The sequence below is a fragment of the Corapipo altera genome, unplaced genomic scaffold (genome assembly GCF_003945725.1).
Source record: "Corapipo altera isolate COAL_440 unplaced genomic scaffold, ASM394572v1 268, whole genome shotgun sequence".
Lineage (NCBI taxonomy): Eukaryota > Metazoa > Chordata > Aves > Passeriformes > Pipridae > Corapipo > Corapipo altera.
The window spans coordinates 1,692,098-1,709,528 of NW_020884901.1; the positions used below are offsets into that span (position 1 = coordinate 1,692,098).

A 17,431-nucleotide genomic window follows, 5' to 3' on the forward strand; every position below is an offset into this window, starting at 1 on the left:
AATAAAATACAGGGAAGGGGAGCTCCATAAAAGAGCTATGGGTCTGCTTCTAAGTTGATATGTTAAACTGTACAAAACCCTGACTCTGAGGCATTGCTCTAATATTGCTCTAAAATCAGCATGGCAGCTCTGTGAAGGGCTATGAGTCACCCTGAGGGTGGTTCAGCTCTTTTTAAGCAGTAACACAGCCTTCTGCTTCCACACAATCAGGAGTGAGGATTTTAATGGAGCCAGAATTACCCCCTTGGTTGGAGCACTGTCTGACCTCTGCTTTGTTGTCGCTGCCTCCCGGGTGCTGCTGTGCCGAGAGGGAACCCGACACATCTTTGCCCGTGAGAAAAGGGCTGGATGGATCCCACCAGTGCAACCCTCTGCCCCCGCCACCCCTCCTGTCCCACTCGTGGCTCTCTCCAGGTTCTGTGTCCTGGCTCTGCCCGGCCTCTCCTGCGGGACGGGGACTCAGGTGTGGCCCGACTTGGCTCTGGCTCTCAGGAAGGCGCTGACAGCGGGGCTGACCCGGGCCATGTGCACGCAGCGGGAGGCTCTGCCCGGCCCCAGGCGCGGCCCCAGGCGCTCGTGGCCAGCCTGAGCTCCAGGCTAAACAGAGGAAGGTGAGGGTCAGCCACGGAGAGCTCTGCCCAAGGCTCAGGAAGCACATTTTGGCAGAGGAAAGAAATACAATACCGGCAGGGAGGGAAACTCGACTTCCATCCAACCCCCTCCAAGAAGCCTTTGGCTCCCTACAGCTGCTGGAGTCTTTACTACCAGTTACAGGGCTCTTTATTTTTACAGGCTGTCGTGTGTTTGTTTTCTGTCTCTTAACACCAGCGTGTTGCAGAGGGGACAGAGCGGGGCAGAGCAGGAGCAGGGGGACTGGAGGGTACAGCCCTGCCTGGGGGACAGGCAACCCGGCTTCCCTTTCCTGCCTGTCACTATCTCATTGTGTGGCCTTGGGGCATTGTCACTTCCCTCTGCCCTGGCTCCTCTGCCATGGGATGGTTCCACCCAACACAGATCTCTGCTTGTTTACTGTCTTTGTCCTTGGGAAGGGCCTTAGAGGAGTCTTGGGGGAAGCTCTGCCTGGCCAGGGCAGGCACAGCCCCAAGGCCCAGCGCTGCTCTCCCTCCCCAGAGTGAGCAGCAGGAGCCACACACGGGGATGAGGTGTGGGTGGGCAGAGAGGTGGCCACCAACTGCCCTTGCCGCTCAGCCCAGCACATTTGAAGGATGTTCCTCTGCAGGTTCTGCCCAGCTTGCCCTTTGTGGGTGTGCTGGTGGGCAGCTCTCTGACTGGGGAGGCACCTGGAGACCTTGCTGAGGGATGGAAGAGGAGAGGTGTCCCTCTGAGCAGTCTTGGAGGGATATTTCCCAATTCTGAACTCCTCAGGTCTCTCCTGCCTTTCAGAGATCATAAGGACACACCTTGCCTTCCCCTTTGAGCTGTTCTTTGCCTTGGTGGCCAGGAATGGTGCAGGAAGCCAGGGAGGTGGTTCCAGGAGCCAAAGTCCCCAGAACGTGTGCAGCACCCAGTCCTTGCAAACCCTGCTCTGCTCTCCATCATCACTTGCTCAGAGCCATTGTTTCTTCTAACCTGTTGTGGGAGGTTGTGTTAATAATCTGAGTCTGGGACTCCCCTGGAAGAATCCTCTTGAAGATTTGCTAGTCCAGCTGAAACCATGAATGTACCATGCTCTAAATGATCAGTAATTAATAAGGGGAGGTTTCTGCTTTCTTATGTTCTTTGTTAGGAAACAAACAGAGTGATTCTGGCTGCATCAGCGGTGTTTTCCTTCAGGAAGGTCTGTCAGAGGCACACTAATGTGTTCATAGAGCCACTGTCCATCTCTGTTGCTGATAGCAGATAATTTGATTAAAAATATGTCACTTCCTTTCTCCTTTCTCTGTGTGTTGCCTTTCTGTGTTTGTTTCAGCTTGAACAGCAACAAGGGCCTGCAGGATTTATTTGCTGTTTATTGACATTTTCCCTTTCTGATGTGCATCCTTACCTTACCCCACAGAATTCAGCTTGTGTCAGCCACAGAGGGGTGGTTTGAGGAAAGGCAGCATTAGCTGGAAATGCCTCTTCCACTTTGTTCCCTCCCAAAACACCCACATTAACAATGCACTTAAAAATCCTGAATTGGAACATCTACTTCCCTTTTAGCTGTTATTGACCTGAAAATATGTATTGCTATCCATTCCCATCTGCATCCTACTTTTGAGAGGATGTGTCATTCCATGTCATCTGGAATAGGCCTGTAGTGCCTCATTCTCTGCTGTGGATGGATCTGCTCCATCCTGGTGTTCCTGCCAATCTGTTCCTGCCACCTCCTCTCCTGCTTTTCCCTGGGGTTTGCAGCTGGGGGTCACACAGGTTGGTCTCTCACCTGTAGCTTTAGCATCCATGTTTTCAGGTGAAATCCTGTTTTAAATCAAGACCCTGGAGCTGTGGATAACTTGGATGACTCCAAGCCCCCCTCTCTTGGTGTTTGGTTTTGTTTTCATTGCAGGCCCACTGCCCCATGGACCTGGGATGGGAGAAAGGCTGAGCCCCACCAGCACTGCTGGAGCCCTGTGTCCACCTGTCTCCAACATTTCCAGAGCACCAGCAGCTCCCAGGCCCTGGCGCTGGGCCGAGCCCGTCGGCGGGATGTGGGTGGCTGGGCCCTGGTGGGCAGGCAAAGCGCTGTCGGAACAAAACTGAATTGAAGTGATTCTTTTCCTCTCCCTTTGGCCTGCGAGGAAATCTTTTTCCATTTACTATAAAACATGGTCCTTAATAGTGCTGAAGTGTTCTACATATTTTAAATAAACATGAGTGGATTTGAGCCCAGGAGGACATGAAAGAATGCAGCATTTGCGGGGTACCGGCCCGGCACACATGTCAGCAATTTGGCTGCCTTGTGTACTTTGGCTTTTAAAAAAGCATTTAAAAGTAAACAAATGAAGGAAAATCTGGCAGCTGGATTTCAAAGTAAATTGCTTTCAGCTGATATACCCTGTTTCCAGCTTGCTTGGGTAGTATCAAGCCATACACATCCAGCAAGAAGTGCGAGCGGCCAAGGAGAAGAGCGGGGGCGGGAGGGAGAACAAAAGCAGGGAAGTTCTGTGGATTTAATTCTTCCATTTCCTTCCTTTGCACCAAACTCTCTCTGCCTGTCAGTGCCCTCACATCAGCTGGGCAGGTTCATGCTTCAGACAGCAAACTGTGCTCCATCTTCCCTCGGGCCCCGTTCTGCCAGGCTCTGCCTCTCTTCAGTCAGGCCTGGAGCAGGGATGGGATGGGATGAGATGACAGTAGCATCCATAGGAGGGCGTTTGTTGGCAGAGCTGAACCCTACTCTCAGCTGTGACCTGCAGCTACTCCATCAAACCCTCATCCCAACCACTGCCCCACTGAGCATGATGAGAGTGCCATCCCAAGCCCAGCCCAGCGGGATGAATCCATCCATGAGGGGTTTGGGAGGTGTGGGCTGGGATGCTGCTCCCCCAGGACTGCCAGCCAGGGGAGGCCATCAGCCCTGCAGTGGTGGAGGGAAGTGGGGCTGGGAGTGCCAGAGATAAGAGAGTCATTAGAGGAGGGGGGCTGAGGGGAGGCCCCGCTCCTGCGGAAGGGCCTGGTGTGTCCCCAAAGGAGGGGACTCAGCAAATGCTGACACATGATAGTGAGGTCCCGGGCTGGACAAAGGGGGAGGTTGCTGAGGTCACACTTCGGCTCAGCTTTGGGCTCTTTCTGCTTTGACTCGCGTTTCCTCAAGTTTATAAAACTTTCTGTGGGCTGGTTCAGTGGAAAGGGCAGAGGAAACTGGTGGGTCTGGAATCCTGGTGGGACAGGGCTGGGACAGGGCTGCTCTGAGCCCTCCATCAGCCACACACACACAGCACTTGTGCCTGGGGCTGCGAGGTGGGGTGAGGGCAGCAGCCACCGAGTGTCCCTGAGGGGCTCCCAGAGGTGACACAAGTCCTGCTGTGGCACAGGAGTGCAGGGGGAGTCCAATGGGCCTGAGCAGAGCACAGCAGACCCTGGGGTGACCACGGTGTGAGCATGGTGGGTCGTGGCCCCACGGACAGTGTGTGTAGGTGGGACCTGCTGTGCTGCCTGCACGGGGACCTGTGGTGCTTGTCCATTCCTTCATGAGCTGTGGCCATGCTGCAGGTGATGCCAGGCTCTCAGGTGATGCCATGTTCTCAGGGGATGTCAGGCTCTCAGGGGATGCCATGCTGGCATCGTGCTGCGGTCCCACCCTGGTGCTGCAGTGCCCCCGGAGCACCCAGGAGCCAGGAGAGAGGCAGCCAGCAGCAGAGGGGACACTGTCCCTGCACATTGCTTGGCTCCTCACTCCTGGCTGCCAGAGCTGCTCTGCTCCTGGCTGTGTCAGGGCTGTGGGCACGGCTCCATGTGGTGCTCCACGCAAGGTAGCAATTATTTTGTGTGCATCCCTCTAGTGTCTCTTCTCCTCCCTGTAACTCAGCACACGAGCTGCCTTTCCTGGTTTGTGACTAACCCCGGGCTCCTGGCAGTGCTGAGGTGCTGCCAGCTGGGAGCTGCGAGGCAGAACCTCTGGGTGAGCAGTGTGGGAGGCAGAAGGAGGCTGGGGCTCATCCAGTGTCCTCGGCATGTGCTGCTGCCATGGAAGCCAGCAGGACTGGCTGTGCCCGTGCTCCAGCACGGCTCTGATCATCCCTTGGCACAGGAGGCCCCTGGCACTGCTGTCAGGGGCTGGCAGTGCCCACACACACCTGCCTGCACCACTGAGCTCACTGGCCCTTCCTTGACTGTCATTGACATGGTGGAAAGTAATTTTTTTGGTTCTCTCCTCTCTGCCAACCCCCCAGACTCGGGTGGGAAGGAGCTGCCCCTGCACCAGGGGCTCCAGGGAAGGGGCAGCACGGAGGATTTGTTCCAGGTGCAGGAGTGGCCATGGATGTGAGGTGTGCCTCGCGTCTGGCTGTGTCACACACCAGTGTGTCTGTCACGAGTCCTGGCAGGAGCCCTTGTCCCTTTGTGGGCATCACGGGTGCTGTTGGCAAGTGCCTGTGCATGAGCTCTGTCCCTGGCATGTGCCAGGCAGCTGCAGCCAGAGGGAGGTTGGAACTTGCTGGTGCCCCTAAAGTTCCTGGTGACCTGTTGTTTGCACATCTCCTCCCCTACAAGATGGGCAAAGAGGGTTTAAAGCTCTGTAGAAGAGACTGGTTGCTCCTATAAACTGAGAAACAAGGGAAGGAGGAGATTCTGAGCCTGCTCCTGGTGTCACCCGGCTGTGGGCAGTGTTGTCAGACCCAGTCCTTCTGAGTCCCCAACCCCCTGGGCACAGGGACCCCTGGTCCCACAGCCCCTCCCTGGCCATCCTGGGCTCTCTCTGCAGTCCCAGGGCTCAGTGTGCGCGGCCGGGCTCTGTCTGCTGTTTCCTTATAATTTAAAAGCCTTCCTCACATTAATCTTTTTATTTTTATTTTGACAAATGTATGTTTCCAGGAAGTCGCTGAGGTCAAAGCAGCATCTGTTGCTCGTTATTTTGGGGGATGCAGAGGGTCTTTGTGAGGGTTTCCAAAGCAACAAGGAATTAAGTGGTTTGTAAAGCAGAGAGCAGGAATGAGGAGTGGGCTGGGGCTTCCCGAAAGGCGGCTGAAGATGCTGATGAAAATCAGATCAGCTCAGCTCTATTTTCTTGGAAACTTGATCTATTTTTCTTGTATGACTGTCAGCCTGACTCCTGTATTCCAAGTGCTTGGCCACTGCCAGCTCCATGTTTCAGCACTGGGATTAGTGTGGCCCCGGTCAGACTCACTTTCCCCGGCTCGTGCCGCGCCGGCAGGGAGGACACGGGCTCTGTGGGATGAGAGTGGAGCTTTTGGGAGTGGCAGGGAAGATTCCCTTGTCTGGGGACACGGGTCAGAGACCTCTGGGATGGGCACCAGGCCCTGTCCCTTGCCCCAGGGATGTCCCCCACTCCCCAAAGTCACACCATGAATGGCCCAGTGCACCCCACGGGGGGCCCGCGGCCAAAACTGCTTTTTCTTTCAAAACAAGCTGAGGAGAATCCAGTGCCAAGGCGAGGGCTGTGAGGAGCCCAGGAGATTTATCGCTGAGGAAATACTTTCTCCAGCAAGGGCTGACGGCCGCAGCAGGAACAATGGGAGATTCGCAACGTGAACAAAGCTGATTTCGTTCTTCTTTTTATCAATGCGTTTTCCTTGCGGATCCTCCCTTCCTGGAAGTGGGAGATGCAGCTTCCCCCGCGCGCCCGGCGGCGTAATCAGCAGGAATGGCCATATCCTGGCTGGGAAGCGAGCTGTGAAACGCTGTCGCCCGTGGTGATTTATGAGCCCGTGGCAGTGGCCAGCGGCGGGGCTGGCCCGGGGACAAGGTGCCAGGGCGCGTGCAATATCCACGTATTCTTTCTGCTCCTCGCCGGGTCCCCGGGGAGCCGCCGGAGGAAGTTAATGGATTAGACACACACGTTCCACTTGATTTTTATTTTTTATTGCCGTGTCTCTCCAAATGCCTTTAGCAGATGCACGAGCACAATGGGGTCGGGCGATGAGCATCCCGGCCGGGCGGGCAGCGGGGCAGCAGCCAGCCTGGAAAGGTCAATGTGGAGAGTGCTTGCGTGGGGACACGGGGACAGCCTGTCCTGGCGGGTACAGTCCTGCCCCACTGGGGCTGTGCTCGGTGCTGGTTAAGGTGACTCCAGCTCCTCCACAGCTGGTGCTGACCGACAGCCTTGGGCCATCACAGGGTCATTGGCGCTGTCAGAGGCGGCTGATGCCGAGAGGATCTCTCGGGTCTCTTGCCCTGCCTGGAGCCATAAAGTCCTTCCTGGGGGGCTCACGCCCGTGGAAGTGGATTGTTCCACTCGCCGGCACACGCTCCTGCCACATTATGCAATCCTTACCCGATACTGGGAATATGAAATAATTATTCCAAGTGATCAGATTTTAATTATGCAACACAGAGGATGATTATTGTACGCCAAATTGGTGCCGAGTGCTTAGTTATGTATATGCCAAATTTAGTCTATACTATTATACCCAGTGGGTGGCCATAGACAATCAGGAAGTAATTAGTTTTGCTGGAGGTTGTTCGCCTGCCTGGTTCGCTGTGCTGTCTGGGGAGCGTCTTGCTGCGCTCCGTGAATACCGTGGGCTCCGAGTTCAATACCGTCTTTTTGTGACAAGCTAATAAGCTGTCTGCATGGCGGCCTGTAATTAGCGCTGTCGATATTCATTTGGAAACGGGGACCGCGCTGAGCGGCTCCGCTGACGGTGCTTCCCTTTGTGGAGGCTCCGGGCTGGTCCCTCCTCACCTCCGGGAGGGACGGGGATGCAGCGGGTGTCGGATGTGCTGGTGTGTGTGTGGGACACTCGGGTCCCCACTGAGGGAAGCACCAGCCATGGGGGTGCTGAGCCCCTGAGATCAAAACCTGCCCCACTCCCAGCCCTGTGTGATCCTGGCCCCGTCCTCCATGGCGGAGCTGCCACTGGGCCCAGGTGGGGGGTGTCCCCCATGCCCTGTCCTGTGGGGAGATGGGAATGTGGAGGGGGCTTTGCCTGGGGTGACTGTCTCTTTCTGAAGTTGTGGGGTACTCAAGGAGCCCCAGGGATCACTGGGACGTGCTGTGTTGCTGCATGGTCTCACCTTTCCAGGCAGTCTGATCCTGGGGTCTCACATGCAGAGTTCCTGAGGGGCCTGGGGCTACATGAGTTGGGAGATCACTGGGATATCACTCCCTGGGGTGCTGTTTGCAGCTGGTCAGTGTTGTGGGGGCACCAGGAACCGCCCCTTTCTGTGGGAATGGCCTGGATCTGTCGGGCAGGAATTGTCTGAAGTATGGAGCAACTTTTACCTCTGTTACACAAAGGAAACTTTCCTCCTCTTTCTGTCGGAGATGCTCACTCCATTGAGATGATTGGCATACTGGAGAGCTGAGAAACTAAATTGTTTATACACTAATGAATAGAAGCTTGATTGCAAGATCCTGTTTGGAAAATTATAGTGCTGAATTGAAGCCGTACAATTACATCCAAAATGCTGCATATTCATTTCATCTGCTTTGCATAGAGATTAACAAGCGAGCCCTAAAGCAGACTCTGAAATTAAAGCTAACACCAGATTTAGTCACAGGTTACAAACTAAATGGCATTGTTTGATGGATATGAATCTTTACCACCTGCCTGCCTGATGATTGCTAGCAGCTTAGCAGACAGCAAAGGAAAAAGTTTCTTCCCATGAAGGAAGCATAATAAGGCTCTGGGCTGGAAGTGCCCCCTCCCCACGCAGGCAGCCCCCCCCGGCAGATGTCTGTGGTGGGCCCAGGGAAAGGGCTCCCTGTTCCTCACTCTGTCCTGCTGGAGACTGTACCCACTCTGTGGAGGGATGGAGAGTAGCCCTGGGACCCCAGAGATCCTGGGTGCTGGGTCCCTCCAGTTGAGTCCTCCCTCCTGCACAGGGGGAGGATCTCAGGGTCTGTCCTAGAGGCTCAGCGCTGAATTGCACATGGGTTCCCTTCCTCACACTGCAGGGTGAGGATGAGGAGGAGGGAAGGGGCTCTCTTGCCTGTCCTGGCTGCAGGCAGCCCCTGGGGTGTCCCAGAACCCTGGCATGCCACTGGTCCCATCCCACCCTGGATCAAGCTTTGCCACCTGCCTGCCATTTGCCTGCTCCCGTCTTGTACTCACATCCTGTGTACTGGGGCCAGGATTTATTTCAGGAGCAGAAATGGGGCCTAGAAAGGGCATCCTGGTGGAAGCTGTGGCAGGCGGTGGTCAGTGCCATGCAGCCCGTGGGGGTGCTGCTGGGCCTGAGACAGCAGGGGTTCACTGGAGATGGGCCCATCCCTGACTATGGAATCCCTCTGCCCTGTGGCAGCATGTGTGGGGACACAGGACCTCCCATTGTCACCAGCCCTGCCATGGGGAGCAGAGGGGGCTGCTGGGACCTGCACTGGGGCTGCAGGATGGGGAGGGTGTAGGGAGCAGGCTGGCAGCTCAGGGGCTCAGCTGTCATTCCCAGCAGGGATCTTCCCTCTTTGGGAATACCTGTACAGTCCAGAGTCTGACCCCACAGGCTCAGGACTCCCTCTGTGTGGGCCCCGTGGGGCAGAGACACAGCACTGGCTCTGCAAATCCGACACCTTTATTTTTTCCTTTAAAAGCCCGTTATGGAACCGCAGTGAACGGACACATCCTCCTACGGACGGGCTGGGCTGCCGCTACCGCACTATGGGACAGCCCAGCCCAACTTTACAGCCCCCAGCTCCATCACCAGACCCCTCCCAGCCCTGTCACTGCCATGGCTGGCTCTGGGGTGCATGTCCTGTCACCTCTATCTCCCTGTGGGAGCAGCAGTGTCAGGGACAGGCAGTGTGGCTGCCCCGAGTCTCCATTTCTGCTTGACACTTCCCAACTCGACTCTCCAACACTTTCCCAACACCCTCTCACAACCAGCCAAGGTGGATAAGCATCCCCTTGTTCCCTCCCCAAAACCTGCCCTTCACCCAACACTTTTCCTTAGACCTTAACTCCTTCCAGGACAGTTACACTTCCCAGACCAAACCCAAACCACACTGTAACACCCTAAACCAGTGCAAGGAGCAGCCTCCTGCCTGCAGCCACCAGCAAGAGCCCAAGACATGGAATGCATCCTTTCCCTTCCTTGGGAGTCACCTCCCACTGCCACAGGCTCCCAGGGCCAGCCCTGCACCCATCTGTGGCCTCATGGGGGTGGTCCCAGCCTATGTGGGCAGTGGGTGCTGGAGAGTGGGAAAAGGCACCTGTGGAGGGAGGCAGTGGTGGCTTTGCCGTGTGGGGACACAGTGGTGGGGCTGCTGTCCCCAAAGCTGGGCTGGGCACAGCATGGCACTGGTAGACACAGGCTGCTCTGGAGAGACCCAGCATGGTGGCAGTGGGGTGGCAGCCTGGGACCCGCCTTGGGGAGCTGGGCAGGGGAGTGACACTGTGGCTGTGCCACATGGCCTTGCTCAGGCTACCAAGGGCAGCAACTGGTGAACCAGAACAGCCTCGTGTGTGGGTGTTCCCAGCCCTGCGCCGTGCCCTGCCCAGGGCTTCCACCCTTCAGTTCCCAGGGGTTTTCTGCCGTGGAGCATCCCTGGCTGTGTGAGCAGGGACAGGACAGTGGATGGCAGTGTGAGCTGGTGTAGACCAAGGGCAGGGCTGGCCAGGTCCCATCCTGTGCGGTGGCCCCGCAGGTGGTGGGGGGAGCTATTATGTGGGATGGGGACAGCAAGGGGACCTGCCTCGCAGCCTGGGCACAGGGACCCCCAACCCCAGCACAGGGTTGTGGAGGCAGCTGTTGAGGCTGCTGCCACCAGCTGCCACCCACTGCAGTCCCACTAAGAGAGGACCCTGCTGGGCCCCATGGCAGTGTCCAGCTCATCCTCGGAGAAGCTGATGTGCAAGCAGGTGTCATCCGCAGGGGAGAAGGGCAGGGAGCTGTCCGTGGGGCTGCCCAGGGCTGCCAACTCCTTGGCCAGGGTTTCGCTGGCTGCTGGGTCATGGATGCTGGCCAAGGGGGACATTGGCCCGCTCTCTCCAGTCCTGTCCTTGCCCAGGCTGCGCTGGCACGTCCCGGCAGGGCCAGGCTCCATGCTGGAGGCAGTGCTCCGTGCGGGAGTCCTTGCCTCAGAGTCCAAGAGGGTGAGGGAGCTGGCAGTGATGCTGGTGAGGCTGGAGACGCTGGCGCTGGGCAGGCTCAGGCTGGCAGCGCTCTCAGGCTTCACCTCCACCTCCAGGCTCGGGGAGGTCTTGCTTGACCTTTTGCGTAGGATGGGCGGTGGCGGGTTGAGCTTGGGAATGGGCGGCTGCCGCCTGGGAAGGCAAAGAGAGAGAGGAGGTGATGGGCAAGTACTTACCTGCACCACTCAGGGTGTTCCTGGGCCAGCTGGCGGGATGCAGAGGTGGCACATCCTACCTGTCCTCGTCCCCTCTGTCCGTGTCATCCGCCTTCTGCCGGCTGCTCCCGTTGAGCAGAGCGAAGTCACTGACCTCGGAGCCCTCCACGCGCCGGCTGAGCCCGTCCTGCCCCTCCAGCACCGCCAGGCACTCATCCCCCTCCTTGCTGCCGTAGCGGTGGCTGCCCCTGTCCAGGCTGACGAGGTTGAGGTAGGAGTCCCTGGGGCCCAGGGTGGGCAGCGAGCCGGGGGCCACGGGGCTGCCCAGGATGCTGGCGGGGGTGGAGGTGGACGGCAGGTGGACGTCCAGGCTGTAGTGGTTCTTCAGGTTCAGGGAGAGGGATTGGGCCAGGGACAGGTTTTGCAAGGAGCGGTCAACTGTGAGAGATGGACAAAGGGACACGTGAAAACTGGGGACCTCCAACCCAGCTGCTCCCCTAGACCGAGGGGTGCAGAAATGCCCCAAAGCCACCCAGAGCCTGCTGGGATGGTACTGGGAGCACCCCAATTGCTCCCTGTGACCACAAGGGGTGTGCAGATGGTTCAGAGGGATGGAACTGGGGGCACCCCAGCACCCAAACAACCCTAGTGTGTGTGTGGGGGTCACTGTGCTCACCCGGCTGCCGGTGCTCGTCCCGCTGCTCCTCGCGGGCCTCCAGCACCGTGAGCTGCCGCACCAGCAGCGAGACGTGCTGCAGCAGGTCGCGGTTGGTCAGCAGGAGCTGTCGCACCCGGGCCTGCGCCTCGATCCGCGCCGCCGTCTCGGCCGCCAATTGGTCCTTCAGCAGCTGCACCTGCGGGCCGGGCCGGGGCGATGCGGGGAGGGAAGGGATGATGCGGGTCGGGTCGGGCCGGGCCGGGCCGGGCGGAGCATCCTCAGAGCATCCCCTGACCATCCCCGGAGCATCCCCGGGACCGGCGGACCGGCGGCGCCACAGCGCCCCCTGCCGGCCCCGCCGCGGCACCCCCGGTGACCCCCCCGAGCTGGTCCAGCGGCACCCCGGGTGTGTGTGGGGCCTGTTGTCCCTCCGCTAACGAGAAACGAGCAGGGGAGGTGCCCAGCCGCGGGGCTCCCCGCTCTGATGCTGGTTTGGGGGAAGAGTCACTGAGGGGGGGATGATTTCCATCCAAAAATGGGATGAAATAGGGTGAAATGGGAGCTGGGGGCTCTGCCGGACCCTGCCACGCTCCCGGAGCAGTGTGAGGTCGTGCGTGCAGCCAGCCCCGGGCCTGGGGCAGCTCAGCCGTGCTGCAAGCAGTGCTGCACGGGATGCCACAAGCAAGGCTGCGAGTTGCACTGCAAGCAATGCTGCGAGGAGAGCTGCAAAACCTGCTGTGAGCTGTGCCACAAGGAATGCTGCCAGCAGTGCTGCCAGGGCCCCAGCCCACTCCTACCTGCCCCACTGTCAGCCCAGCCTGGCCAGGCTGGAGCAGGGAGAGGAGAAGGGCTGGTGCCACCTGAGGGGAGGGCAGGACGTGTACCTGGGCCACAGCCACCTGCGTCTGCTGCTGCTGCTGGAGGAGCTGCTGCTGGAGCAGCTGGAGGCAGTGCTGGGAGGCCAGCGGGGTGATGGAGGCCGAGGAGCAGGGGCTGCTCGGGCTGAGCAGCTGCTGGGAGCTGGCCAGGTGTAGGGAGCAGTTCTCGGCATCCTGGGCACAAAGAAATGGGCAGGTGAGCGGATCGACCAGCTCAGGCTGGGATTTGGATTGTGGTTCCCCACAGCTCTGACCCCAGTGCAGCAGAGGCGCTCAGGGGGATGTTGAGGGGGCAGCCCTGGGCTCAGTGTCAGGCTCTGCATGTTGTGTGATCCCCAGGACAGTGTGTTTTGGAGCGGTTCCTGCTCCCAGAGAGCTGGCAGGGCTGCATTGGCTATGTCTGGGGAGGGTAGGTCCCCCTGGGAGGAAACAGCAGGAAGTGACCCAAACACCCCACCACCTTTTCCGTGATGTGGCTGCCCAGGCTGGGCGGTATCCTGGTGCCTGGAGCATTTGCCAGTGCCTGCAGCCCTTCCTGCCCCTGCCCTCCCCTGCCTGGGCAGCGCCAGAAGGAATGCACAGGAAATCCCGGCCTTTCCAGGCACGCAAATGAATCCCATGGAGTGCATGTCAGTGCAGCTGTTTTCAGCCAGGCCCTGCGAGCCATACCCTTGTGTGAGCTGAAGCGATGCCATTCAGGTCCCCAGGGAAGTGCTCCCAGAGCTTTGTGGAGCAGCCAACCATTAAGGCAAAACCACTGCTCGTGCTGAAGGTGCCCTGGGTACCTTTGCTGTCAGGGTTGGGTACCCTTGGGATGTTGCTCCCTGTGCCTGAGTGCTGAGGGGAGCTGGGGATTGCTGCTGAGGGAGTTGGACAAGCAACTGCTGCAGAGCAGTTCTGGGGGCACAGAAATCCACCCTAGGCTGTGTCTGAAGCCTGCTCAGCCATGCGCCACGGCCCCACTCCTGCCTCTCGCCTCAAGCCCTGCCCCAGCACTGAGACACAGCCCTCCTGTGGGAAAACTGGGAGCTAAACAGCCTGTCCTGAGCAGGGAGCCAGAGGTGGGGGGTCTGCAATGGGGTCTCCATGAAAATGCCTCCAAATCAAGCCATGATATAATGACCCTGAGCAGAGGGACCCCAGCAGCGGCAGAGCACATGGAGCATCACCCAGCCCTCCCCACATTACCTGGCCGTTCTTATCCTTTGAGGCTTGCCCAGGTTTCAGCATGCCAAGGTCCCCGCTGGCACCTGGCAGCTCTCTGGGTCCCCTCTTGGACATACAGATGCCCTCAGTGTTGATGCCAACCTCGTCCACATCTGTGATCTTGGAGCCCTTTATCTGGTGGACTTCAAACGAGACGGACACATGAACCCGAGCCCCCCTTCGCTGTGCAGGAGCGCAGGAAGAGCCGGGGCCCCGCGCAGGGCTGGGAGCTGGGGGAAGCTCAGGGACAACAGCCAGGATTGCTCCAAGTCTTGGCATGCAGAGAAGGGGCCAGAGGGAGGGAGCAGGGCAGCCGAGGGGCTGCAGACCCTGAGCTTGCTGGATGAGGGGGCTCCACCTCCCCAGTGCCCAGTGGGCAGACAGGGCAGATTCCCCATGCCCCCTACCTGAAGGGGTATGAAGCACATGAGGGACGTGCAACCTTGCAGCTGCCCACCCCAGAGCACCCCCACACCCGCTGCCAAGGGGTGGGGGTTCTGCCCGTGCCCCAGGGGAGCCACGAGTCACCTTCCAGTGGCTGCTCCTCGGCTGACTTGTCGCTGGCCCCGTCCGCCTGCCCGTCGGCGTTGTGCAGGGCGTGCTGCAGGCTCAGCTTGTGGCACACCTCGAAGGCCTGTCCCACGGTGCGCACCACGCGCATCGCCTGGCTCTGCGGAGCAACCCCCCATGGCTCAGCCCAGGGTGGCCACGCTGCCACCGCCACCACCCCGCCACCCACAGGGCACTTGGGAACCTGCCCCACGCTGCCAGGCCTCCTCCTGTGCCAGGGGCTCCCAGTTCCCCACTCTGGATCTCGGTGTTCCTATCCCTGTGTGGACTGTGCCGCTGCCCAGGAGGGGACAAGCACCAGGCACATTGTTTTGGGGATGTCCAGCACCGGCGCTGCCTTGGTGTCTCCCCAGGGATCTGCACCCTCTAACCCAGCAGCTATGCAGGTTCCTGCACGGGAAGGAGTGAGGTCCCTCATAGACCTCTTTCCCAGGGACGGCCTCGGTGCAGCCCTGGGAGTGTCCTACCTTCTTCTTGGATTTGAAGACGTTGCACCTGAAGGAGTTGTTGGCGCCGTCCCTTGCGATGTAGCTGAAAATTTTCAGGTCTTGTGAGTCATGAGAGACATAGAAGATTCTAGGTGGGAGAGAGACAAAGGGAATTAAACAGCCAGGGGATTTTCTGCCCTCCAGACCACCTCAGCTCCCGTGGGTCCCCAGGATGGGTAGGCTCACAGCCCCCAGGATTGGAGGAACGAGGCGGTGCTGCTGCACAGCCCCTCCTGCGATTTTGAAGGCAGGAGGCGATGGATTTAGAGAGTGTTTCAGGCTTGATGGAAAACCTTCTGGTTTCTGAGGCAGGCAAAAGCTTTTTAAAGATGCTGTGGGAAAGTGAAAGAATCTATAGTCTTGGAAAGTGTGTGGCTATTTTTAGCCCCAGCAATTAACCCCTGCCCAGGCTGCAGTGTGGCAGAACTGCCTGTATGATGAGTGTCCTGCCCCTCAGGGCAGCCAGCCTGGGGACCTGACAGGTTCCCCCTGGGCAGCAGGTAGGTGGCACAGCACAAAAGCCTCTCCCAGGGATGCAGAGTGCACTCGGAGGATTTCTCTCTCTGATATTCAGGCCGACACTCTTCCCTGAGCTGCAAAACCATTTTTGAAGACTTTTTTATATGTTTGATTTAATTGGGTAAAAATGTGACAAGTGAGTTCAGCTCTGAACAGAAAAGAAACCAAAGGGATTCTTGAAATGTTCTTTTTCTTCTACTCTTTTCTGTCACTGGAATTTTTTGGGTGTTGAACTTGCAATTGGAGCAGTTGTTGTAGATCCTGTAATAATCTTTAAAGAAAGTCAGAGGTGAGAAGTGGGCATGGATAATGCATCAGCACGTCCTCTGCTCTTTAGCTCCTTGCCAAGGGCTCTGACCCCTAAAACCAGTATTGGGGATCCCAGTGCTGTGGGCTCTGTGCTCATGATACAATTATTTATTGGCAGATCTAACAGCCTGGAGTATTCTGTGCTCTTAACTGTGTCCTCAGGCCACACACCATCACTGGGGTTGCCTTCGCATCCCCGAGGGCTCCTGAGGCACCAGATGGGGCTTGTGGTCTCTGAAATTCCTCAAGATCCCACGGCAGGTGCTATGGAAAGTAATGCTCTCTTACCACGTCCATAAGGGTTAATTCCCTGCAAGCACTTACACCTGAGAGTAAGGCCCTTCTTCAGAAGCACACAGAGAACCATGCTCTGAAGGGAAACTGTGGGAGGCCTGTCTTCAGAGGCAGAATTAGAGAGTAATCCGGGTTGAGGCACCTCTGGGGGTCACCTGGGTGACCCTGCTCAAAGCAGAGCCAGCTTCAAAACCAGATCAGTCCAACTCGCTCTCAAAAATGTATCAAAAGGATTCCCCATCGGCAGTAACTCTGTGCCCTCGTTAATTTTAGATGGTCCTTTGGAAAGCTGTGGTGGAGGTATCTCAGCAGGTGGGAGGATGGTACACATCACCCAGGGCTGACTGGGCCTCCCTGGTGTGAATCCCCCACCACGTACCTGTACACGGGGTCGTGCATCACCACCATCTTACTCTCATCCCAGGTCCACTCCTTTCTCTGTTAGAAGAGGGTAGAAAGAAAATTACAGTAAATCAGGTAAAGGTGAAACTCCACCATGCTGATGGTAGGAAACCTGGGCAACGGTGTGTTTGACCCCAGCCAAAATCCAAGCTATAGCGTGACTAGATGAGCAGTGGCTGTTTTAACAGTATCTTGGATGGAAATAGATTTTTTTGGATCATTTATCATATCTGATCACAGCCTTCAGGGCTGAAAATGGTCTCTAAGATTAATTTATACCATTAAACATGTAGAAGAGTTCCATGTTTTGGGGAAGAAGGCCCTGAGCTGGGGCTTAGGAGATCTGGATCCAGCTGCTTGGTGGGCAGCTCAGTCGGGCAAAGAGCTGAGGGGTGCTCACACCAGGTATCATGGAAAAAGCTTACTGGTATTAGCAACTAAAAGAAACCGTATTTCTTTAGAGCTTGGCTTTTTTTTTTTTTTTTTGATAGAAAAAACCCAATCCTCTTCCCATGGTGTAATTTTCACACTCTTTTTTTCAGCAAGGTTTTGTTGTTAGTTGGATGGAAACCGTAGTGTTTTCTTGTGAAAATTCTGGGTGGTTTTTAAGAGAAGGCCAGTTTTGGTCAGAAGTGTGACTACCCTGAGCAGCAGTAACACCCATACATGGCCATAGCCAACATCCCAGGTGCCCTGGCTCCAAGGGCCCTGGCTGGGCTGGAGAAGCCTCACCTTCTGCTTCTTGCGCAGGATCACCTTCACCCCATCCACGGACACGATGATGCTCACCTTCTTCTTCTTAATGTTCTTGGCTTTGAATTCATACTGGTAAAAAGAAAAATGCAAGTTTAAAAAAGTATTGGGGGGTACCTGGGACAGTGTGCGGTAGTCAGTGTCTTATGTGAAAATGTCAGGGTTTAGTTTAATTTCAGTTGCTGAAGGAGGTGGGAATTTGTTTTATTCCACCAAGAAAAAACCATGTCAGGAAGGACCTGTTGCTGTAGCTGGGATGTGGGGCAGGATCCTGGCTTTGTCAGGAGCATCCCTTAGGAGAGGACTAGTAGAGCTCAATCCTCTGGACTACATTTAATTTGGACCTGGGAAGAACTTTCCTGATGTGTTTTGGCCATGCCTGGTCTGGCAGGATTCTGCTCTTGAGGTCTGATGGGGAGGTGGCACTGGTAGCAAACACCAAGCAGTGATTTATGGCATCCCTTGTGTATCAGTGCTGCAGTGGTGCATGGGGAATATAAAATCA

At 57.2% G+C, this 17,431-nt stretch overlaps 1 protein-coding gene across 1 annotated transcript in view; it reads right to left on the reverse strand.

The window, feature by feature from the left end:
• Window positions 1–9,117: 9,117 nt before the first annotated feature.
• LOC113950359 (carboxyl-terminal PDZ ligand of neuronal nitric oxide synthase protein-like) overlaps window positions 9,118–17,431 on the reverse strand; it is a 29,405-nt gene continuing 21,091 nt past the window's right edge. The window contains exons 3-11 of the mRNA XM_027650126.1: window positions 16,906–16,998; window positions 16,151–16,209; window positions 14,629–14,737; window positions 14,120–14,261; window positions 13,574–13,734; window positions 12,392–12,559; window positions 11,526–11,703; window positions 10,930–11,287; window positions 9,118–10,826 (exon numbers count right to left, since the gene is read on the reverse strand). Of these exons, the coding sequence (XP_027505927.1) occupies window positions 10,352–10,826; window positions 10,930–11,287; window positions 11,526–11,703; window positions 12,392–12,559; window positions 13,574–13,734; window positions 14,120–14,261; window positions 14,629–14,737; window positions 16,151–16,209; window positions 16,906–16,998 (1,743 nt within the window). The 3' untranslated portion in view covers window positions 9,118–10,351. The remainder of the gene's footprint in view (window positions 10,827–10,929; window positions 11,288–11,525; window positions 11,704–12,391; window positions 12,560–13,573; window positions 13,735–14,119; window positions 14,262–14,628; window positions 14,738–16,150; window positions 16,210–16,905; window positions 16,999–17,431) is intronic.